The following is a 24260-nucleotide window of genomic DNA, read 5'->3' on the forward strand; positions in this document are numbered from 1 at the left end:
GCATTTATAATTTTAGTAGCTATTTCCAATTGGCCCTCGGTGGGCATTTTGCCCTCCCACCAGCTACATATGAGAGTGCTGGTTCCCCCACACAGCCTTGCTGATAGAACAGCTTGTCCCACTTTTGGATTTTTATCCATTCTCATAAATAAGATGATGTCGCCGTGGAATTTTAACTTGCATTTCTCTTAGTATGCGTGGTCGGGGCTAACGAAGCATCTTTATGCAGAATTAGAAAAAGGCACCCGTTCCGGGACAAGGAATTACAGAGAGGTACTGCTTCTGGGTCAGTGCAGATCTTGCCGAGCTGTGATCGCACCCGGGCCCCCTACACAGGGCACCTTTGTGCAGGGATCCCCACCCAGCAGCGCTGATGGTGACTATCAAAGGGCCTGGTGGGGCAGTAGCCAGTCCAGGTGGGGCTAGCCCAGCAGAGCCGTGGACGACAGGAGGGGAAGTAGCATCCAGGTACATAATTTATGGGTCCCACTGCAAAGTGAAATACAGGACCCTATGCTATGAAGAATTTCGAGATGCTGGGGTACAGCATTCAATTAGGTTCAGGCTCTTCTGAGCATGGGGCCCTGCGGGACTGTGTGGGTCACAGCCTACGAAGCTGCCCTGGGAGAGGGAATAATGACCCAGGATCCGGCGGGTGGCTGGTGTTACATGGACCCACTTTCCCCAGGCTGGCAACACAGGAGAGCATCATACCATCGAGAGGATGTGAGCTGCAGCTCTCCAACGTCTCAAGACCAATGGTCCTATTTTCCCCCAACAAGCCAGCAGGAGCTGTTCTCACCCAGGGAAGGATGTCCGGGCTTCGCTTGTGATATTAATGACATGTACAGACATGCCAGACCCAGCACTTTACTTTCTGTGTATCTTTTAAGTCTCCAACAAGCTCATGCAGTTGGTACCAAAGTTAAGTCCATTTAGATGAGGGGGCAAAGGCTTAGGGAGGTGGTATTGGGGGGCCTGACTCAGCCAGTCTGACTCCAGCACCTGGATTTTTACCCCCTTACATGATATTGCCTTGTACCAGTTTATTCTCACACTAGCAGTGCCTGGGGCAGTTTATACACACACACACACACACACACACACACACACACACACACACGACAATTAAGTTTGTGAACTTGTTGCAACAATGTTGTTAACCTTTTTTTTATATCAGAGGGATTATTCATTATGAATTTGTACTGACTGGACAGACAGTTAACCAAGTTTACTATTTGGAGGTGCTGAAAAGGCTGCGTGAAGAAGTTAGACGACCCGAACTTTTCACCAACAATTCATGGCTCTTGCATCACGACAATGCACCAGCTCACACAGCACTGTCTGTGAGGGAGTTTTTAGCCAGTAAACAAATAACTGTATTGGAACACCCTCCCTACTCACCTGATCTGGCCCCCAGTGACTTCTTTCTTTGCCCGAAGATAAAGGAAATATTGAAAGGAAGACATTTTGATGACATTCAAATTTGATGACATTCAGGACATCAAGGGTAATACGACGACAGCTCTGATGGCCATTCCAGAAAGAGAGTTCCAAAATTGCTTTGAAGGGTGGACTAGGCGCATAGCTTCCCAAGGGGAGCACTTCGAATGTGACTGTAGTGATATTCAGCAATGAGGTATGTAGCACGTTTTCTAGAATGAGTTCGCGAACTTAATTGTCACACTCACACACAGTTTGCCCAGGAATTGCTTTATTCGGAAGAGATCCCGGAGTGTAGGTGCCACAGCTACACAGGAAGCAGGGCTTGAAGGAGAACAGTGGAAATGGGGATTCTACTGCTGCCCAAGGAAGAGTGGGGGGAAGGGGCGAGGCATACATGCCTCAGGGCCTCTCATTCTGGACAGAAGCCTTCTATCTGGGGGTCAAAGGGCTCCTGGCTTGTCTGTAGGATGGGAGAGAGGTGTTTCCGTCATTGCCAGGGAACTTGCTAGAGTAGGGAGGTGGCCCGGAGGGGGCGCCTAGAGAAGGAAACAGCGCGGGGCGGTGAGGCGTCCAGGGTGAGGGGGCTTTCAGCACTGGACAGTCTTCCCTGTGCAAAACAGATTGTTGTAGAATTGGTATTTTCTACTATAGGTGCCCTTATTTCTCGCAAAACAGTAGGCAGCCGCTTTGTCACATTCACACAGTTGAGTCTTACAGTGGTCTCCGTTATTTTCTGAAATCACAAGAAAAGAAATACCAAATGGGGGTTTGTTAAATTTCTATGGCTCCTTGTGGGAACCCTCAGGGAGAAGACACAGCCCCTGACCTTAGAAGCTTCTAGTCTGAGACAAGCACCTGTGCTGCAAGGATTTCTGACGGTGGGGAGACAGAGTTCCCACCCTAGTCTGATGGAGACCGGCAGGCAAGCACCCGGTGACCCTGTTAAATGCCTTCCCGACCGCCCCTGCTCCTTTCTTCTTGCTAATAGATGTGTCCAGGTGCAAAGCTCCAGCCCCTAGTGCCTGGGATGGGTCGTGATTGGTGCAAGCCTGTCATCATCATCCCTTGTACCTTGGCCACGATTGGGTAGCACGTGACCTTGTTCTGGCCAATTTGCCACAAGGGGGAGTCCCCTGGGCGCTTTGGGAAGAATTAATTTCCCCCTTCAAAAAGAGAGCTGTATATGGGGAAAGGCTCCTTTGTAGGGGGAGGCCATGATGTGTAGGGGGAGGCCAGTGTGTGTCTTGGCATCACGTTGCCAACGGGCCACAGCAGATTGCGAAAAGGCTGGGTCCTTGATGACACTGCTGAGACGCTGCCTCAGTCCCCGCACTGCACTGCCCTCTTCCAGACTTCCGTGATGTGAGAGTCAGACGTCCCCCTTAGCAAGCCTCTTTCAGTTGGGCATTTTGTTGCTTACAACCCAAAGCCTGCTAAAGCTACATGACTGATGGAGAGGTCATGGTAGGGAGATGTAATGTCTGATCTTCAATGGCTCGGGCTGTTGGGCGAGAGCCCATGCTTTCTCAAAATGCCACTTGTGGATCTGCCGTCTGGGGACAAACGCTTTCAGTGACCACCCAGCTCTCCCCTCCCCTTCAGAGCCAAGCTTTCTCCAGAATGTTGTCTACACTCAACTGTCTCCGCGTTACGTCCTGCTCTGTCCCCAACCTACTCTAATCTGGCGTTGCCCTCACACTGCATGGAAACTGCCCCCACTGAGGTCCTCGGTGGTCTTCCTGGCCCTAAATCCAAGGAGCCTTGTCAGCCCTTATCCCGGGGGCTCCTCTGTTAAACTGTTAATCATCTCCTTGCCAACAACTCCTTGACCTTCTCGGAGCTCACCCGCTCCCTCTCTGATCATCCTTTGTCTTCTTTCTGGGACTTTAAACATCCAATGGGTGAGCACACCCACCCCAGAGCTCTCTGCTGCCGACTCCTGAACCCAGGCTCCCAGCCCAGACTGCTCCCTGGAGCTGTGAGTTCCTATAGCCAGCTGCCTGCCGCACAGCTCCTTGGGCGTTCTGGAAGCCTTTTAAACTCCACATGCTCTAAATAAAACTCCCCCCCCCCCGCCCACCAGGACCTCCTCCCGTTGTGCCGTCCACACAGCCGTCCACCCTCGCAACAGCTCCCTCTGCCCCTACCCGTCAATCAGCTGATTCTACCTCGAGTGCATCTTCACGTCACTCCCCACCCCTTCCATCCTGACCACCATCATCAGATGTCAAGTTCTTGCTACCTCTTGTCTGCATGATGGCACGCTCGTGGCTCCCTCCATCCAGCTGTCTCCATTCACCCTGCAGCCAGGGTGAGTCCTCTGAAATCCACACCTGATCATGTCACTCCTTTGCGTAAGAGCCTTCGGGCCAACATCTAAATATAGGATGGCCTCTCGCCTTCCCACCCCTCCAGCCTCATCTCTCACCCCTCCTTCTCCTCCTCACCCTTCTCTTCAGGCCCACAGAATAACAGTTCTCTGGGTCCCTTTGCCTCTTGCCGGAAGGCCTGGAACCCTCCTCTCCCCGATGCCTGCACAGCCTTGAGGCTTAAGCTTGGCTGTCCCCTTCCTGAACCTCAGGCTATGTCAGGGCTCCACCCGTTTGCTTGCCTCCTATTGGAATCTTCCGTACTGTCTTTTCATTTTCTTTGCTTCCCACTCACTTATGAGCTCCTTGAGGCAGGGACACGGTCCCTTAGTATCTCTAGCTCTGGTGCCCAGCATAGGGCCTGGCACAGGGGACTCAGTGAAACAAAGAAAGAAGCCTGGGTGGAGAGGTAGGACCCCGTCTTACCGCAGATGACTTGGCCCCTGTAGAAAGCAAACTTGTAGCCCAGAAGCTTGGTGCCACACCCGCGTCTCTCCAACCGTTTGTAGCAACAGTCATGTGCCACACAGCACCTGTGATGAGAACTTGCGATTAGGGCTGCCTCCCCACGGCTCCAGGGAGCCTGGTGGCCCATGGTCTCACCCCCTTGACCCTGGCCAGAGACCCAGTGACTTTGGAATAGTCTAAAGCAGAGTTTCCTACACGCTTTTCCAGCTAGGACCAGGTTCTGTGCCAATGGGGCACCAGCACTGCCCTTGCTGATCCCAGACCTGCCCGAGCCACAAGTGGGAAGAGGGAGGGGAAGGTTAGGGTGGCCTCACCGATCGGTCGCATCCTTGGGGGTTCCTCTGCCACTGTAGCCACAGTAGCAACCGTAGAAACCATAACTAGATGCGGCTTCTTTTCCTGTAACCTTAAAGATCATTTCCGCGAAATTCGCCAAATTCCCGTGGGTCTCCAGCAGACCTGGAAGGAAATCTGGTGATGGAGCCTGGGGCCACGTCCTCCTTCTCTGGCCCTCTCTGCTATTCCCCATCACCCCATGACCTCTCTCCTGCCCCATCAGAGGGCCTGACACAATGGGAAAGGCAACTAGGAATGAGGCTGCGTCCCTCCTGGGCTTCCCCGTGTGTCCAGTGGTCAGCGTTCGTTCTTACCAAAGGACATGATCACAGCCAACAGCAGGAGGGTCTTCATGTCGACAGTTCTGATGGGAGACATGCAGATGGGTTGGCCCAGATTCCTGTCTCAGGTGGTCCCAGCTTCTGCCCTGGCCCCCTTCCCCCCTGCTCGCACTCAGTAACCCTGGAGAAAGGAGTCTTCAAGGGACCCACCACATGCTCCTCCATCCAAGGTGACGACCTTGGTCACACACAGATCACACAGAGTGTGTCGCGCAGGACGTCCTGCCCCTTCCCAACTCTGTGGAATGTTTTCATACACATGCAGGCCTCAGACCCATTGAGACCACCCCCCACGCCCCAACACACACATGATACAGTAAGGAAACTTCCTTGCTCCTCGTCAGACTGAGAGTTCCTGGAGGATGCAAGCAGGTCATCCCAACAACAGGTCATAAGTTGTGTGTCCCCCATTAGACATACCTTACTTGTTCCCAACAGGATTCAAGGTTTGGGAATTCCATCCATGGAGTCCAATCCCCAATATTTTCCTCCCAAACTAAAGCAGCACCATCTCTTTGCAAGATTTTCCAACCCCTTACACGTATATGCATGCACACACACGTACATATGCGTGTGTGTACACAATCTGGAGCTCCCCCACAAGGGCAGACATCCTTTCACACAATACACTCACATACCCACACAACACACTCGTGCACACAGACCCTCTTGTCCATACCAAATCATGCATGCATGTTTATGTTCCTGTGTGCCCACATGCACACACATAAACACACATGCACACATAGGCACAACACAGCCATTCTCAAACGCAGCCAATGAGCAGGGCCTCTTACACTCCTGACAGGGCCCATGCCCTGGGTATACCTCTCAGAGGAGCCCGAACTTGGTATCTCCAAGTATCTTCCTTGTTTATTCTGAACTCCAGCTCCCCTTAAATAGCTGCTCCCTCTGGAAGGTTGGGAGTTGGTGGGGTAGGCAAATGGGGTAGGAGTTTGGCCAGTTGGACTCCAAGTTTGGCATGACCATACCCATCGGTAAATCCCCTTTCCTTCCCCTCATTAGCTGGCAGGACAGAGCTGAGGATGGAAAAACTTTATGTGCCTCTAGCCGATGCCAGAATTTTATGACTTTCCAATCTTTCCCGTAGGCCTCAATCCTGACTGAGAACCTTCCCATAAACGACTCTGGATGTGAGTGACATCCCTGGAACCACATTCATGGGAGGTCAGGGGCGTCTGCTGTTACAGGCTGTGGACTCCTCGGCCCTTCCCTGCCGACGGGACCAATGACTGAGTGGGGGTCGCTCCTTTCTTCGGCTCACTGTGGCATTTGGGTATAGGAAAGGGGGGCATTTATTGTTATTTGTTCATTCAATGAATCATTCATTCACAGGGAGTCCATACTCAGCCTCTACAAAGTGCTACGTGAGCCTCTGGTGGGAAGGCTGATGAGGATTCGTCCCCTCCCCCCCCCCCCGGGACCCCAGCAGGGAACGGGGTACAATGAGCAGGTGGCCCCTTCTCCCTGACTTGGACCAGAGCCTCTACCTTCTCTTTGTGCTTGCTCCTCTTTCTTCTTCTCCTCCCGTTCTGGAAAAAGCCAGAAACTGCCCTTGAGTTTCCCCCTAAATACTGTCTCCACCTTATCCCCTGTCCTCACCTGTTCGGAAATGTAACTGATTAACGCTTCCTGGATTTATTGTTCTTTGTTCTCCAACCGTTAGGAACAAAGCAATTCCATCTTTCATTTCTAAAGCAAATATCTTATCTTGCCCTCCAGTACATACTAGAAATTTAGCTTCCATGGTCTTACGTAAGCACTTCCTGACCAGTCCCCAAAAAGCCAGGTGGCAGAGGCTGTGGTGCTCATAAGCATTCCGTCTGTCCTGTGTGTACCCCAGGCCGTCCTCCAGATCTGCAGGCCCAGCAGACTTGTTGTGGCGGGAAAATATGGGCACTGGTGCTAACAGTCGCTTCTAGGATGAAACGAGGGAAAGAATGCCGGGCGGCTCGACAGCCTTTCTCCACCTGCCCCTCCTGGTAGAACCAGGAGAGGGGAGCAGCTTGGATCCTGGAGTCACGGCATGGAGAAAACCTGTCCTGGAGAGCGCCCCAGACCCTCAACGGGCTTTGAGAGAAGGAAATTTTGTCATTTTAAGCCGTCCATCATTGAGATCGGTTGTGACTACAGCATAACCTAACCTATGTGAACAGTCTTCTAGGCAGCTTTCATCTTGAAGATAGAATTTACCTGTGTTAATAGGTTGAACTGTGTCCCCCACCTAATTCTTACCTTGTTTCCCCGAAAATAAGACCTAATTGGGAAAGAAGCCCTAATGCATCTTTTGGAGCAAAAAAATAATATAAGACCCGGTGTTATTTTCGGGGAAATACGGTATGTTGAAGTCTTAACTTCCAGTATCTCACAATGTAACCGTATTTGGAAATAGGGCCTTTGCAGATGTGATTAGTTAAGATGAGGTTATTAGCGTGGGCTGAATCCAATATGACTGGCGTCCTTATAAAAAGGGGAAATTTACACATGGAGGACACTGTGTGAGGATGTGGACAAAGGTTGGGGCAAAGCTTCTATAAGCCACGAAATGCTACAGGTTGCCAGGAAGCTACCAGAAGCTTCAAGAGAAGAATGGAACAGATCCCCCTTCACAGCCTCGGAAGGAATCAACCCTGCCTTCTCCTTGCTGTCAGACTTCCGGCCTCCAGAACTGTGAGACAATCCATTCTGCCCCTTAGTTTGTGGTCCTTTGTACCCGGAACATAGCTTTGGCAAACTAATGCAACCTGCAGGAATCTCTGTCAGTCTCCTTCACTCTTTGCAACCTGGGATTTTTTGCTCTCATAGGCATTAGCCTTAAGCTTAAGTCAAGCCAATGGGCTAGAACTTCACCTTTTGTTAAGCATCTCAGCTTTTGGAACACGTCCTGTCTATAATTGGCAAACTGTCCCACCCTCCCCGCACCGTATCCTGGTGGCCCTGCTCTTGCATCCGGGCTCTGACACTCAAGGACTCTGGAGACATCACACATTGCCTCTCCTTTCCCCATCCTTTCAGGATTTTCTTCCAAGAATTCAAAATTTGTGATCTGACCTCTTGTCCAGACTCCCTCACCCGAGGACTAGTTTAAGCATTTGGAGTACATCAGTGAACAAAACAAAAATCTTTACTCATTTTACTGGAGAGAGACAAACAATAAAGAAAAGACACGCTATGTAAATTATATAGTATGTTACGTGGTGATAATGCAATGGGGAAAGATGCAATAGAGATGGAAAAGGGGTTGCAGGTGTGCCAGTGGGTGACACGTGGGTTGCAACTTTACAAAGAACAGACATGCTCAAACGGAAGGGGCTTTGAGCATAGTCAGCATTCAGAAACGTTTTTGTAAGTTATTAATAATTAAAAGAGTCAGCCTATTGGCAGTGGTTATTTTCAATATCAGAATTATGGTTGAAAATTTTTTCTACCACTTTCTGTTTCCTAAGTTTTTCTGTGTAGGAGGAAAACTTACTCATTACTCTTCTGTTTTGGAGAAAAAAGTCTCATTTTGAAATATGTTTGCACTTACAAAAAAAAGTTGCAATAGTAGAGTTCCCGTATGCCCTGGAAAGTTCCAGTTTCTCTGAATATGAACATCCTACAAGTAGTCATGGTAGAATTATGGAAACCAATAAATGAACATATTAACTCATCTACAAACGTCACCAGTTTTCCTCCTAATGTCTCTTCTTCCGGTCCAGGATCCAACCCAGGATTCCACATCACAGGTAGTTTTCAAATCTCCTTAGAACCCTCTAATCTGTGTTAGCTCTTTAGTCTTTCTTTGCTTTTTGTGACCTTGAAAATTTTGAAGAGCATTGTTCAGGGTTTTGTAGGATGTCCCTCTGTTGGGTTTGTCTGATGTTTTCTCATGATCAGACTGAGGTTACGCATTTTTGGCAAGAATATCACAGAAGTGATATTGTGCCCTTCTCAGGGAAACTTATCAATGGTCCACGATGTTCATCGGTCTCTATATTACTATTGATGTTCACCTTGACCACTTAATGGATGGAAGTGGTGTCCGCCAGCAGGTTTCTCCACCGGAAAGTTACAATTTTTCCTTTTGTGATCAGGAAGGCTCTTGGGGGGAGGTCCTTTGAAACCATTCAAGTATCACATTTCTCCTCATACTTCTACTCACTAATTTTTAGCACGAATCCATGGTTCTTGTCGGCAACAATTATTACTGGTGTTTTATTATTTCCCTCATCCCCTCCACATTAAGAATTTAAATTCTCCTATAGGTAAGAACTTTTCCTAATATATGTATTTATGTGCTCATTTAACTATTTATTTATATCAGTCTGTACTCACTTATTTTCATCTATGGGCTATAAGTCAACACCACCATTTTTTTTTTCTTCGAATTGTCGCATCTTGGCCATAGAGAGTACCTTCAAGTTCGCACCTATGTACTATTGGCATGCCCTTCTTCTTCTTCTTCTTCTTCTTCTTCTTCTTCTTCTTCTTCTTCTTATTATTATTATTATTATTATTATTTTCCTTAGCACTTCCTTATTTTCTGGCATCACAAGATATTCCAAGCTTATATTGTATTTTTTAGTCCCAAGTCCTGAAATCAGCCATTTCTCCTAGAAGCCCTGTTTTTTTCCTTCCTTTCTCTCTCTCTTCTCCTTCCTCTCATTCTCCTCTTTCTCTTTCTCCTTCTCCTTCTCCTTCTTCATCTTTAGAAACAAAGATCTGGGGGTGGCTGGATGGCTCAGTTGGTTTGAGCGTGAGCTCTGAACAACAGGGTTGCCAGTTCGATTCTCACCTGGGCCAGTGAGCTGCACCCTCCACAACTAGATTGAAGACAACGAGCTGCCTCTGAGCTTCTGGAAGGGCAGCCGGATGGCTCAGCTGGTTAGCGCGCGAGCTCTCAACAACAAGGTTGCCGGTTCAATGCCCACATGGGATGGTGGGCTGTGCCCCCTGCAACTAAAGATTGAAAATGGCGACTGGACTTGGAGCTGAGCTGCGCTCTCCACAACTAGATTGAAGGACAACGACTTGGAGCTGATGGGCCCTGGAGAAACACACCGTTCCCCAATATTCCCCAATAAAAAAAAAGTTTTAAAACAAAGAAACCCCACAAAGATCTGGGTGCTCACTCCTGCAGGGATGTCACTGCTTGTGGGCCTTCTGAGCAGCCTGTTAGGAAATACACACACACTCAACCACTCTCATGCTCACGTGCACTTACATGATGAGTTCACACTGACGCCTCCAATTCCAATCCAACACCACAGGATTCATTCTAATTTCCCCCCCTTTCCTTGTTTAGAACTCCTTTCTCTAACAGGAGTTTCCTTATTCACGACAAATATTTACTTATGTGTTTAACTGTAAGTCAAAAAATTCCAGTCGCATGCCTCTGTGAAAAACTATTTATTAATTTTTCTCCCATTCTATGTCCTGTCTTCCCATTCTCTAGACTGTACATTGTGCAGCGCAGAAATTTTTTATTTTTTTATTATTTTTATTTATTTATTTTTTGGTTATTGTATTTTTTTTTAAGATTTTATTGGGGAAGGAGAACAGAACTTTATTGGAGTACAGTGTGTACTTCCAGGACTTTTTGCCAAGTCAAGTCGTTGTCCTTTCAATCTTAGTTGTGGAGGGCGCAGCTCAGCTCCAGGTCCAGTTGCTGTTGTTAGTTGCAGCGGGCGCAGCCCACCATCCCTTGCGGGACTCGAGGAATCAAATTGGCAACCTTGTGGTTGAGAGCACATTGGCCCATGTGGGAATCAAGCCAGCAGCCCTCAGAGTTAGGAGCACAGAGCTCCAACCGCCTGAGCCACCAGAAGTTTTTGATTTTAATGAAGTCCAATGTACCTAAAAAGTCATCATCAAACCCAAGGTCATCCAGACTTTTTTCTATGTTATCTTTTAGGAGTTATATAGTTTTTATGTTTTGCATGTAGGTCTATGATCCATCTTGAGTTAATTTTTGTGAAACACGCAAGGTCTCTGTCTAGATTCTTTTTTTTTTTTTTTTTTTGCATGTGGATAGCCAGTTGTTCCAGCACCATTTGTTGAAAAAACTATGCTCTCGCCACTGAGTTGCCTTTTTCCTTTGTCAAAGATGAGTTGATTACATTTGTGTGAGCGCTTGATTCTGTTCCATTGATCTATTTGTTTATTCTTTTGGCAATACTAAGCCATCTTAGTTGCTGTTGCTTTACAATAAGCCTTGAAATCAGGTGGTGTCAGTCCTCCAACTTTGTTCTCTTTCAATATTGTGTTGGCTATTCTGGACCTTTTGCCTCTCCACATAAACTTTAGAATCAGTTTGTCAATATCCACAAAATAACTTGCTGAGATTTTGATTGAGTTGCATTGAATCTATAGATCATGTTGAGAAGAATTGACATCTTGATAATGTTGAGTCTTTTAATCCATGAACATGGAATATCACTCCATTTACTTAATTCTTCTATTTCTTTCATCATTGTTGTCGTTTTCCTTATATAAATCTTGTGCATATTTTGTAAGAGTTATATTTAAGTATTTCATTTTTGGGTGCTAATGTAAATGACATCGTTATAAATTTCAAGTTCCAATTGTTCATTGCTAATAATAGGAAAGCAATTGATTTTTGTATATTAACCTTGTATTCTGCAATATTGTTATAATTTCTTATCAGTTCCAGGTTTTTGTTGTTGTTGTGTTGATTTTCTACATAGACAATCACGTCATCTGTGATTTAAAAAAAAAAAAAAGACAGTTTTATTTATTTTATTTCTTTCTTCCCAATCAGTATACTTGTATTTCATTTTCTTGTCTTATTGCATTAGCTCGGACTTCTGGTATGATGCTAAATAGAAGTGGTGATAGGGGACATCTTTGTGTTGTTCCTGATAATAGCAGGAAAGCATCTAGTTTCTCACCATTAAGTATGATGTTAGCTGTAGGTTTTTTTGTAGACGCTCTTTATCAAGTTGAGGAAATTCCCTTCTAATCCTAGTTTGCTGAGAGTTTTTATCATGAATGAGTGTTGAATTTCGTCAAATGCTTTTTCTGTATCTATTGATGTGATCATATGGTTTTTCTTCTTTGACCTGTTGATGGGATGGAATACATTAATTGATTTTCAAATGTTGAATCAAACAACAACTTGGTTGTGAGTATAGTTCTTTTTATATATTATTGGATATGACTTGCTAATATTGAGGATTTTTGCATCTATGTTCATGAAACATGTTGGTCTGTAGTTTTCCTTTCTTGTAATGTCTTTGTCTGGTTTTAATATCAGAATGATGCTGGCCTTATAGAAAGGTTAGAGAGTATTCCCTTTGTTTTTATCTTCTGGAAGCGATTGTAAAGATTGGTATAATTTTTTCCTTAAGTATTTGGTAGAATTCACCAGTGAAAACATCTGGGCCTGGTGGTTTCCATTTTGGAAAGTTATTAATTATGGATTCAATTTCTTTAATAAAAATTTAAAGAAAATATTCAATTTCTTTAAAAAATATCTATTTTTTCTTGTGTGAGTTCACTGAATGAATAGGAAAAGGGACAAGAAATAAGGCCTCCATTTGCTGGCATAGTGTCATAGGGGAGGCATGAGTCTGGTGATGGAAGCTGTGATAAGATCGCCGTGGTTTGATGAGCAGCTTCTTGCTGAGGCAGAAACAGCAGCTCCCTTGGCAGACCAGTTTGGTGATGTGACTCTGGGAGTTGTTTTGGAAATGCAGCCTGCTTTTCCAGCACTCCCAATGATTCTGTAGGATGCATTGCCCTTCTGTAAATATGTTTCTTCTAAATAAGGTAGACTTCCAACCTTGAGGTGCCTAGGGGAAGTTCGTTGGGGGCATTCTAAGCAGAGGAAGCTGTAAGTATTATGGTTGTGTACAGGGGAAGTGTGCTATTTGAAGAAGTGAGAAAAGGCCAGCTGGACAGAGCACAGAGAGTGAAATGGAGGTGAAGAGGTCAGAAGGGGCCAGATTGCTGCAGCCTTCTGGTCTTCTGGGCCCAAGCTATGGCACTGTGAAGCCATGTTGTAAAAGATGAAATATTATTGATCAGCTCTCATTGTCAATCAATTCAGAATGAGAGAGAGAGAGAGAGAGAGAGAGAGAGAGAGAGAGAGAGAGAGAGAGAGAGAGAGAGAGAATAGTGGTAGGTTTAGGGTAGATCTGAGGAAAACCTCATTTGGGGGATTTTTTAAAGAGCCAGAGGCAACCAGAGGCTAGTGTTGAAATGACCTTATAGATGAGGTCATTTGGGGGCTGAATAAAGCAAGTCTTTCATTGTAGCAGGAGACTGGACTTAATGACCTTCCATGGACCATGCAGCTTAGCGATTCTGGACCTCCCTTCCGGGTTGGCTACATCTTTCCATTGCTCAGACCTCTTTCTGGGATTTGATCCAGGGACACAAATAAATCCACCTTTTCATCTTGTTCAGAGAACGTATTTCATTCTGTTTTCCACTTTTAAAAATTGGCACCCAGGATTGCCTTCTCCCGTTTGCTCCACCCTGGCCTGACTGTTGCCCTCATGTCATAAATTTCCCAGCACAGCTATTTCAGTGGGCTTCTCCTTCATGCTTGAAATAAGTCAGGCCCCAGAGAATCCCTCTTTCTACAGGTCTTACGTCAAGGGACATTTCCTAGGGATAAGCCACCTCCCTAGGAGAAAAGCAGGGGGAGTAAGTCACCCCCTGCTTTTTTTTTTTTTTTTTTTTAATAAGGGGCTGTGTGTCTTTGGATGTTAGTATTTGTGTACCCAATCTGTCCACCAAACAAGGAGCTCTTCCAAGTCAGGGGGCTTTCCAAACACGAAGCTCCGCCTCTCCCTGCAGACTGAGAACCCCTCAAGAATATGCGGTGGTCTTTTCATCAGACAGGAAACTCTCTGCGTCTCATACTCTTATATCTCACATGTCACGCTCCAAGAAGGTGTAAGAAAATTGTCCCTTCAATTCAAACCACGTGGAGAGTGCCAGGACCCAGGAGGTGACCAGGGTGGGTCTCTGCAGAGAAAAGGCTCTGTTAGCATTAGGGCAATCAAGTCGAGTCCCCTCTCCTCTCCTGAACTGAAAATTCCGAGGGGACTTGCTCTGGGCTGCCAAGGTGAGATGGTCAGCTACTGTGCTTCTCTGTCCCTTCGCATATAGCACAGGGCCTGTGGAAGGGAAGGGAAGGGCTCCATAGGTGTGTGTTAAGTTAAGTTAATGAATGAATGAATGGTAAATATGTAGGTACAGAGGGCCCATCCCAGACACCAGGTACTAGGGCAACAGGATTAATTCTAGGCCCCACCTTTGGGAGGCTCCGAGCTGACTGATATGTAAGCTGCTTGTATGGGTCATGATTGGCTCATAACTGGACAGAACTGTGGTCCAAAGTTTCTAGAGCCTCAGAACCTGCAGCCAAGAAGGTCCAGCGAATTTTCTGGGAAAAGCCCACTCATGTGTTTGGTTTAAATCAAGAGTTTGATTTTCTCACAGCAAAAAGGTGCCCTGGTTAGGATGGCTGCCCATTCTGTTATTTCCTTAGTTGACTTTCTGAATCTATTCAACTGCAGCAAAATCACCTGTGGCTCCAGGATTGAGCCAGAAACTTCTCCAGCCAAATGTCCCCAAGGCCATCTGTGGTCAGAGGTGTGGGGAAGAAGATCCTCTCCCTGTGCTGAGAGTCCTGGGTTTTCCAGCCTGCCCTGGAGAGGCCACGGGCCTGGAACTGCATTCCTCCTTGGCTTTGAGATATGAAGTTAGGCTGCAGAAGGAGGGAGCCTTGTCTGAACCCTACTTAATAGACCAACGGAAGAATAAACATGGGGGGCGGCAGATGCAGTTGGAAACTTGAAAGCCCCGCCCTGAAAAGGAAGAGCAGGGCCCTGATTTGGAATGCACATGCCTTTCAGAATGAAAATAAAGAATGTAGAGTATGAAGGGTCCTTTATGAGGATGGGACTCCATCATTTAATGTACAGGTGGGGAAGCTGAGGCTTACAGAGCTTATGGCAGAAGTGGGACGCCCATCCCCTCCGAGTCCTTGCACAGCGCCATGGCTATCTGGGAACATGCAGTTTGTTCCGTCTACCACGTGCCTCTCGCTGTGTTTGCCACCTCGCTTCCACTCTCTTTCAAGTCAACAGCACATCCTACTAACTCCAAAGAAGCCATTGTCTGGACAGCCCCAGCAGTGAACTCGCAGCCTCTAGAATACAATATGCACTTGACTTGTACAAATACAAATATTTGGTTACGCTTTGACTTCCATAAAGTGTTACTAACCTTTTGTTGAGTTTCATTGATACACATGAACTTCCTATCTCAGTGGACTTATTTAGCTGAAGCAAGGAGTTCCCATGCCTTTGGAAGCAGGAAATGAAAGTGATTCAGAAAGAAAGGGCAGTGAACACACGGGTTAAAAAACACGGATTGAAAAATAAAAAAACAACCCCCCAAAAACATTGATTAGCATTGTCATGAAATTAGATATTTCTTCCCTCCTTTCTTAGAAAACAGATGACAGAGGGTGGCAACTAAGACTTGTTCGTTTGCACATTCTGTTCCTCTGAGTGTGGACCACACACCAGCACATTAGGGTCACCAGGGAACTCGTTAGAAACGCAAAAATCTCAGGAGTTGGGGCCGGCCCGGTGGCTCAGGCGGTTGGAGCTCCGTGCTCCTAACTCCGAAGGCTGCCGGTTCGATTCCCACATGGGCCAGTGGGCTCTCAACCACAAGGTTGCCAGTTCAATCCCTCGAGTCCCGCAAGGGATGGTGAGTCCCGCAAGGGATGGTGGGCTCTGCCCCCTGCAACTAAGATTGAACACGGCACCTTGAGCTGAGCTGCCTCCCGGATGGCTCAGTTGTTGGTTGGAGTGCGGGCTCTCAACCACAAGGTTGCCAGTTCAATTTCTTGAGTCCCGCAAGGGATGGTGGGCAGTGCCCCCTGCAACTAAAATTGAACACGGCACCTTGAGCTGAGCTGCCGCTGAGCTCCCGGATGGCTCAGTTGGTTGGAGCGTGTCCTCTCAACCACAAGGTTGCCGGTTTGACTCCCGCAAGGGATGGTGGGCTGTGCCCCCTGCAACTAGCAACGGCAACTGGACCTGGAGCTGAGCTGCGCCCTCCACAACTAAGATTGAAAGGACAACAACTTGACTTGGAGAAAAATCCTGGAAGTGCACACTGTTCTCCAATGAAGTCCTGTTCCCCTTCCCCAATTAAAAAAAAAAAAAAAAAAAATCTCAGGAGTCACGCCAGATGTGTGGGTTAAAATCTTCATCTTAACAAGATCCCAGGGTGTCGTCACAAGATCCCATTTGTCGTCACAGTTACGATTTGAGAAGCACTGCTCTAGAGCATGAAAGCCAGTTGAACAGAAAATAGGCTCGAAACAAAGAGTTACCACTGAAATCAAGAATGTACGGAATCAATACAAGCATTTATTGCCACAATGGTTCTTTTTAAGTTAATAGACTCTGCTTTTTTGGAACAGTGTTAGATTTACAGAAGCATAGAACAGAATTCCCGTATACGTCCCCCCATCAGGACACACCCACAATTTCCCCACCATTAACAGCTTTCATTAGTGTGGAACACTTGTTACAACAAATGAATTAATATTGATACATTATAATTAACTAAAGTTTATATTAAGATGGACACTTTGTGTGTGGGTTTTGACAAATGCATAATGTCACTGTATCTTACAGAATAGTTTCACGGCCCTTAACGTCGCCTGTCCTTCATGTACTCATCTGCTCTTCCCATCCCAAACTTCTGGCAAGCACTGATCTTTTTACTGTCTCCATAGTTTTGCCTCTTCCTGAATGTTATACCATCGGAATCATGTAGTCTGCTGACTTTTCAAATTGGTTTCTTTCACTTAGTTATATGCCTTTAAGTTTCCTCCATGCCTTTTTGTCACTGAATAATATCTCACTGTGAGGATAGACCACAGTTTGTTTATCCATTTACCTATTGAAGGACATATTGGCTGCTTCTAGTGTTGGGTAATTATGAATAACGCTGTTATAACCATTCACATGCAGGTTTTTGTGTCCATGTAACTTTTCAACTCAACTGAGTAAACACCTAGCAGTGCAATTGCCGGATGGGATGGTAAGACTATATTTAATTTTGTAAGAACCTGCCAGACCATCTTCCAAAGTGGCGGCACCATTTTGCATTCCCACCAACAATGGATCACCCCAGATGTGTGGGTTAAAATCTTCATCTTAACAAGATCCCAGGGTGTCGTCTTGTTGCTCCACGTCTGTCAGCATTTGGTGTCATCAGTTTTTTGGATTTTAGCCATCCTGATAGGTGTGTCACGGGTGTTTTAAATTCCCTGATGACATGTGATGTGGAGCATCTTTTCAACTTTGTGTCTACCATTTTTGTATCTTCTTTGGTGAGATGTCTGCTCAGATCTTTTGCCTTTTTTAAAAAATAGGGTTGTTTGTTTTCTTATTGTTGAGTTTTAGAAGTTCTTTGTATATTTTGGATACAAGCCTCTTGCCAGATATGTGTTTTGTAAACACTTGCTCCTCATCTGTGGCATGTGTCTTTCACAGAGCAGAAGTTTTAATTTTAATGAAGTCCAACTTAACAATGCTTTCCCTGTTTCCACCTTCAGCAGTGTCATGTTAGTAGCCATAATGGGAGTATTTGCACTTTGGAAATTGAAAAAACTCTACAGATCAAACATTTTTTTCCCCCCTCGTAAAAGTTAGTTGTGCAACATTTACCAGCACACCACACCCCTGCCTTCTGCTAACTTGTTATTGAATAATCCCAGTTGGCCTATCACTTCACTAATGATTTTATTTTTTATGTATCAGAGCAGTTTTTCATTTTGGGTACATATGTAAAATGTTGGTACTTTATTTTTCTTTTGATTTTGTTGCTCTTATTTTTCACATTTCCCCAGTAATATAGAAAATATGGCTATGGTCATTTGTTATCTGGGTAGGAATTCCTAAATAATATAAAAGGATTTTTTTCTCAATTACTACTATGTTATTTATTTATAAATGACTTTGATATTAATGATTAGACAAACTTCTGATTAGTGATGCAATTTCATCACAAACTATTATTTGTTTGAGAAATAAAAAGCAAGTTTATATGTAAAATGAATAATTGCAAATATTTTAGTTAAACTAATTTAATAAAGGAGAAGAGGAGCTTTTATAACTTCAGAAAACTGATGTTTTGAAAATATCTAAAATCTTTCAAAGTGTAAGTAATAATTATATTTTGTGAATGTTTCAGAATTTAATTTAAGGAATTAAATACAATTTGATATGACAAGAATCCTATTTTGCTTCACTGCATGCTTAGTAAATACCTGTCATATAATAGACACTCAATAAATACATGTGGAAATAATGAATCCGTTAAAGTCAACAGTAAGACACAAGTATCTGCTATCCCTCCTGGAATTCAACATTTTACTGTAAGTCTTCGCCAATGGAATAAGACAACAAAAATGAACAGGTATAAACTTTAGGGGAAAAAAGACAAAATTGCCATTTGCAGACACCATGATTTTCTTCGTAGACAATCCAAGAGATAATAACATTATAAACTAAGAGAATTGTAAATACGAGAACATTATATAAAAACCAGAGGCATTCCTACCTCCCACCAATAATCAATCAATTAGAAAATGTAATGGGGGAAAAAAGACGCCATTCACAACCAAAACAAAAAAATAGACTTTCTAGAAAAATATCTAATATATGTGAAAACCCTGATGAAGAAAAATCATAAAACATCATTGAAGAACCTATTAGAAAACCTAAATACATAGGTAGCAAGACCGTGTTTGTTGTCACACAACAGCCTAGCCGACTGTCCCCCCGTGTCTTTCCTTAAGGAAAGAAGGGTCTGTGAGACTGTGCCTTTCTGGGACTTTGTTTTATCTTGATGTTTTACACCTCATGTCTCTCTGTCTGGTCCCCAAAAGATGGTCTGCAGCCAATGACGAGTAAGATTCCCCACGGAGGGAACAACTCAAGCCAGGCGGAACAGAGTGGGGACCCCCAATGAGCTGCCTTGGAAGATCTGGGAAGGAGCCTTGCCTCCCCTTCCCCCTGCCTGGGAAAAGCCACTGCTGACTCGGGCTTTCCCCTCTCACCTGATTGTGAGAGAAGTCATGAGGGCAATAATATCAGCTCTCCCCTCTAACCCTACAATTAAGTTTCAGCATGAGAGACCTGTCCCTAAGGAGGCACATACCACCATTGTTAAGACATCATGGGACTTTCTGTTTCGGCTGTTTACAGGCAAGGGTGATTGGTTTGAATGATTTTTCTGGTATGATGTATGAGATTCACAGACCTTGGAAAAGACAATGCTACTTCCTTGTATGATAATCAATAAAAGCCACCAGTCGGCTCGATTCTGGACTCCAGTCTCTTGTCAGGCTGTGAAACCCCCTGGCCTTCTGAGATCTAACTGCATTAAGTCTGTTTCTTTCTTTCTTAAAACTTAACCCAACGCCTCCCCTTCTTGTCCCCTCACTGCCCGTGTTGCGCTGGACGCGACACATGTGATGTTCAGAGCCGGCAGTATCATCGAGTAATCTACACAATTCAATTGAATTCCAATAAAAATCCCAACGGGAGTTGACACAGAATGTGAAAAACTGATTCTATAATGCATATGGAGGAACAAAGGTTTAAGAATAACCAAACATTTCTAAAGAAGGAAGAAGAGAGACTTTAGTATATGTGAAGACTTAAAAAGTCAAGGTAATTAGGCAGAGTAATATTAGCGCAGGTGTAGACAAGTAGATCAAAGTCAAGTACAGAAAGCCCAGAAATAGACCTGAGCATAGGTAGAAACTTACGTGAAACTTACAAGATAGAAGCAGTATTAACATTAAAGGGGAAGGTTGGACCGTTTAACAAAAGGTGTTGAAATAATTCACCATCCCGATGGATACACACAATTACATTCCTGCTTCATAAAATACACAAAAGCAAACTCCAAATGTATTCAAGGATTAAATTCTGAATGCAAAAACTAAAATTCTAGAACCAATAGAAGAAAATACAAAAAACTAATTTTTTGACCTCAATCATGGGGACTTTTCAAACAGACACTAAAGCAGACTACGTAAAAGTTAAAAGCGTTTGTAAGCAATAGAGGCCGTAAAGGTAAAAGACAATTAGCATGCTTGGAGAATGTATTTGCAACATATATAGTAAAAGATTGTCTTGTCAGTCTCCTGCTTCCCAGAAGCAGCTCATATGGGGAGGACTGCACAGCCCTCACCTCACCCCTGCTCCCAACTAGAGATAAACAGGGAAATGATAGGAATGGAGCTGAGGACAAATAGAGTCAGAGTGAGCACAGATCTGAAGGTATGACAATTAAGTTCGCGAACTTATCATAGAAAAAGAGCTACATACCTCATGGCTGAATATCACTATGGCCACCTTCGAAGTACTCCCCTTGGGAAGCTATGCACTGATGTCAGTTCCATAATCCATCCTTCAAAGCAATTTTGGAACTCTTTTGCTGGAATGGCCATCAGAGCTGTCGTCATATTACGCTTGATGTCCTGAATGTCATCAAAATGTCTTCCTTTCAATATTTCCTTTATCTTCAGGTAAAGAAAGAAGTCACTGGGGGCCAGATCAGTTGAATAGTTGAGGGTGTTCAAATACAGTTATTTGTTTACTGGCTAAAAGCTCCCTCACAGACAGTGCCGTGTGAGCTGGTGCATTGTCGTGACACAAGAGCCATGAATTGTTGGTGGAAAGTTCAGGTCATCTAACTTTTTCACGCAGCCTTTTCAGCACTTCCAAACAGTAAACTTGGTTAACCGTTTGTCCAGTTGGTACAAATTTATAATGAATAATCCCTCTGATATCAAAAAAAGTTAGCAACATCGGTGCAACAAGTTCACAAACTAAATTGTCAGACCTCATGTGTACAGACTATTCATTAAAGAGGAAATCCAAATGGTCCACAGATTGCAAGTAAATGCAATGCCTGATTCATGTTTTAATTCTGGATTAAAAAAAAGCAACCAAATTGGATATAAAGGACATTATTGGAACAATAAGGGGAAATTGGATATTAGACATTTTTTAAAAAACAAATGTAGTCATTTTTTTTTTTACATTTCTTATTGGGGAATATTGGGGAACAGTGTGTTTCTCCAGGGCCCATCAGCTCCAAGTCGTTGTCCTTCAATCTGGTTGTGGAGGGTGCAGCTCAGCTCCAAGTCCAGTTGCCGTTTCCAATCTTTCGTTGCAGGAGGTGCAGCCCCCACCCCATACGGGAATTGAACTGGCAACCTGGTTGTTGAGAGCTCGCGCCAGTCGGCCGCCCCTCCGGAAGCTCAGCAGCAGCTCATTGTCTTCAATCTAGTTGTGGAGGGCGCAGCTCACTGGCCCATGTGGGAATCGAACCGGCAACCCTGGTGTTCAGAGCTCGCGCTCTAACCAACTGAGCTATCCGGCTGCCCCAGATATTAGGCATTTTTAATAGATACTAGACAATAGTATTATTGCATCAACGTTGAATTTCTTGAGAGTCATGATTGTGTTGGGTTTTATGTAAGATAATGTCCTGTCCTTAGATGACAGATGCTGACTTATGTAGCATGGTCTGTCTGCAACTTATGCTCTAATGTGTGTGTGAGCGAGGGAAGTGAAGTAATTGTAGCAAAATGCTAACACTTGGTGAACTGAAGGGTTTCTGAGTATTAATTGTAGGACTCTTGCAACTTTTCTGTAGATTTTCAATTTTTCAAAATAGAATTTGGGGGGGAAATGTGAAATGCTCTACTATTCAATATTGCCCTTTTCACGATATAGCTGAGAATAAATCAGATCTACATGTATCAATATGCATAGACTAAACAAAGCCAGTTGGGGGATAACACTATCATTCCATTAGTGTAGAAATAAAAAAACAAGTAATAATGTTATATATTGTTTATGGTTACAAATATGTAGCAGAAGTATAAACCCTGGACTGGATACACACCAATTTCTTGATATGGTTACGATATGGTTACGTTTGGGCAGAGGAAGTAGGAACAGGGGAGAAAGGATGGAAATAGGGCGGGAGAGGACACAAGAAGGAATTTCATCTTACTCCATAAGGCTTTAATTCTTTAAAAAACAAAAAACTGAAACCAAAGCAAAAGCCAGTATAAACAAAAACGAAAAGAAAATTAAAACAAACTATTCTTAACAGTGGTTATTTTGGCTGGATATGGGGATGTTTCACCTTTATACATTTCTGGATTATTTTTTAATGATATTTTTCTTCTCTTTGGTCATGAGGGGGGAAAAAAAAAGATCTGTTATCTGTATTGTGTTAAGGACTAGACCAGTCAAACTAGGGGTTGTCCACCTGAAGAAAGAGTCCTTCGAAGCTCATGGGAGTCTCTGGTGAGCTCTGTGACCTTGGCCAACTCCCTGGAGCCCCTGTCTGAAGGGCACTTTTCCCTGTAGAGTTAATGTCTGTATTAAATGGGATGAACCATGTGCTGTGCTTAGCAGAGGGCCTGGTACACAGGAAGCACCCATACATGTCACCACCACCACTATTATGGCACTGCTGATACCGTTATTCCCCAGCCTGCCCTGGCTGGCAGGGGGTCCCTCTCCTGCTCTGGGTTCATCCACCCCTGCACTTCTGCGATGGTTTTGGTGGTATGCTCATTCATGTGCTGTCTCCACCATCAAATTCTAAGCAAGGAGCACTGTACCCCCTCTCCTTTTTCATCTCTGTCCCTGGCGGCTGGCACACAGTAGATACTCAGGAAATCATTTTTGCATGAATGATACCACCGAATTTCTGGCCACTGGTCCCCACTCTCAGAGCTGACTTCCAGGAGTACATTTGTTTCCTCCATGGCTCCAATAACTCCACTCTGCCCGCCTCCCCCCTTCCCCCCCCACTCCTCTTTCCTCAGGCATCCCACCCCCAGGGTCTGTGTTTATGCTTTTGCTTCAGCCAAGACTGAGGACCCAGGGACTCAGAAAGTCAAGTTGTTTAGCAGGCTGTCAGATCCTTAAGAAAGTTCTGAGCTCAGGGCTGTGGTGGGGGTGATCGCTCCAGGCTGTGGGGATTAGCAAAAGCCTCCTGAGGCAGTGAGGCCGGATAAGGCTATGACCTGGATACTTCAGAACTCAAATCCACCCCCCACTGGAATTTTCTGGGGGACTGCCCAGGTCCCTTTGGCAGGAGAGCCAGTCCCAGTCTCTGGGATTTTGCTTGACTTCCTGCGTTTGTGAAGGCAGCTGGAGGCTAAGCAAAGGAATGCCCTGCTGGGTCCAGGCAGACGTTTCTTCTCACCACCACCAGGCCTGTCTTCACATCTCACTCCCGTTCACGGCTTTAAGATTCTGGAACCCAAGAGTCTGTTGGGATCTGCAGTCCGTGGACCCACATGTTGGGGCTGGAGGCGGGGAGCCCGCAGAGCCAGGGGCTCCATGCTCTGCCCTAGGAGACTGCTCACGGGAGCAGGAGCTGATGCCAGGCCAAAGAGGTCAGTTACAGGCATGGGGGCTGCATAAACCTGGGAGGACAAACCAGCTGGAGCAAGAGAGACTGGAGAAGGTGTGGTCTGGGAGGGGTGAGCAAGGTGCAGACCCTGTTAGAGGAAACCCCTCAGGCTGCTGGGATCCTTTATCCATCAGGCGTCAAACCTTGTGAGCTGCGTTGTTCTTAAGGAGGCAAGGCCATACCTGAAGGAAAGGTGGAGGCCACCCAGAAGATCACCTATACAATTAGGGGCAAAGCTGGGCAGGTTTACGAATAGGGTTAGAGTTAGGACTCGTGTTTATGTTCATCTGAGGCCTTGCTGGAATTGCTTTTTATCTCAAACCACATGAAAATATGTGTCTTTGGGACTAGGAATAGTCAATATCTATTTAACATTCCATAAGCCTTTCTGAGCACCCACTGGGTGCACACACTTTGTTACACATAGAAAGAAACACACAGATGTGGAAAACACCATTCCCAGCCCTTACAGGGAGACCTTTCTCCTCCCTTCCTCTGTTCCTCTGGCCCTCCTCTCCATTCGCTCCCAGATTCCCCTGTCTGGGAGGCAGAAAGGCTTTGGGCTAAGTATATGTGGCCTCAGGAGTCAAACTGAGCTTTGTCACTTGACAGCTGTGTGACATGGGTGAGCCATTTCTTCTACTTTGAGCCTCGGTGTCCTAATCTGCAAACTGTGTGTGAGAGCAGCGCCTACCTCAGGATAAAATGGGATAAGCACACAAGGAACTTAGCATGGTATCTGTGCCCAATAGCACGCGCTATTTCCATTAGTCAT

At 45.2% G+C, this 24260-nt stretch overlaps 2 protein-coding genes across 7 annotated transcripts in view; one reads left to right on the forward strand and one right to left on the reverse strand.

Moving 5' to 3' along the window:
* Positions 1 to 1697: 1697 nt before the first annotated feature.
* On the reverse strand, positions 1698 to 5891 carry PLA2G2A (phospholipase A2 group IIA). Of its 3 annotated transcripts, none has more exons than XM_088790292.1 (5): positions 5789 to 5891; positions 4934 to 4983; positions 4598 to 4742; positions 4242 to 4348; positions 1698 to 2179 (listed from the first exon to the last, which is right to left on the reverse strand). In XM_088790292.1, the coding sequence occupies exons 2-5, from the start codon at positions 4971 to 4973 to the stop codon at positions 2034 to 2036; spliced, it is 438 nt and encodes a 145-aa protein (XP_088646418.1). In that variant the 5' UTR covers positions 4974 to 4983; positions 5789 to 5891; the 3' UTR covers positions 1698 to 2033. The 3 variants fall into 3 exon arrangements, with proteins under 3 accessions (XP_088646418.1, XP_088646419.1, XP_088646417.1); XM_088790293.1 differs by having other exon boundaries at positions 5758 to 5826; XM_088790291.1 differs by having other exon boundaries at positions 5381 to 5825.
* A 1569-nt stretch (positions 5892 to 7460) lies between these two features.
* PLA2G5 (phospholipase A2 group V) overlaps positions 7461 to 24260 on the forward strand; it is a 39823-nt gene continuing 23023 nt past the window's right edge. For 2 of the 4 annotated variants that reach the window (XM_088790297.1, XM_088790294.1), the window contains exon 1: positions 23061 to 23468. The gene's annotated coding sequence lies outside the window, so the exon portion shown is untranslated. The other 2 variants (XM_088790298.1, XM_088790299.1) reach the window with 2 other exon arrangements.

This window comes from Rhinolophus sinicus, chromosome 14 (assembly GCF_057876585.1).
Source record: "Rhinolophus sinicus isolate RSI-liver-muscle chromosome 14, RSI-T2T, whole genome shotgun sequence".
Lineage (NCBI taxonomy): Eukaryota > Metazoa > Chordata > Mammalia > Chiroptera > Rhinolophidae > Rhinolophus > Rhinolophus sinicus.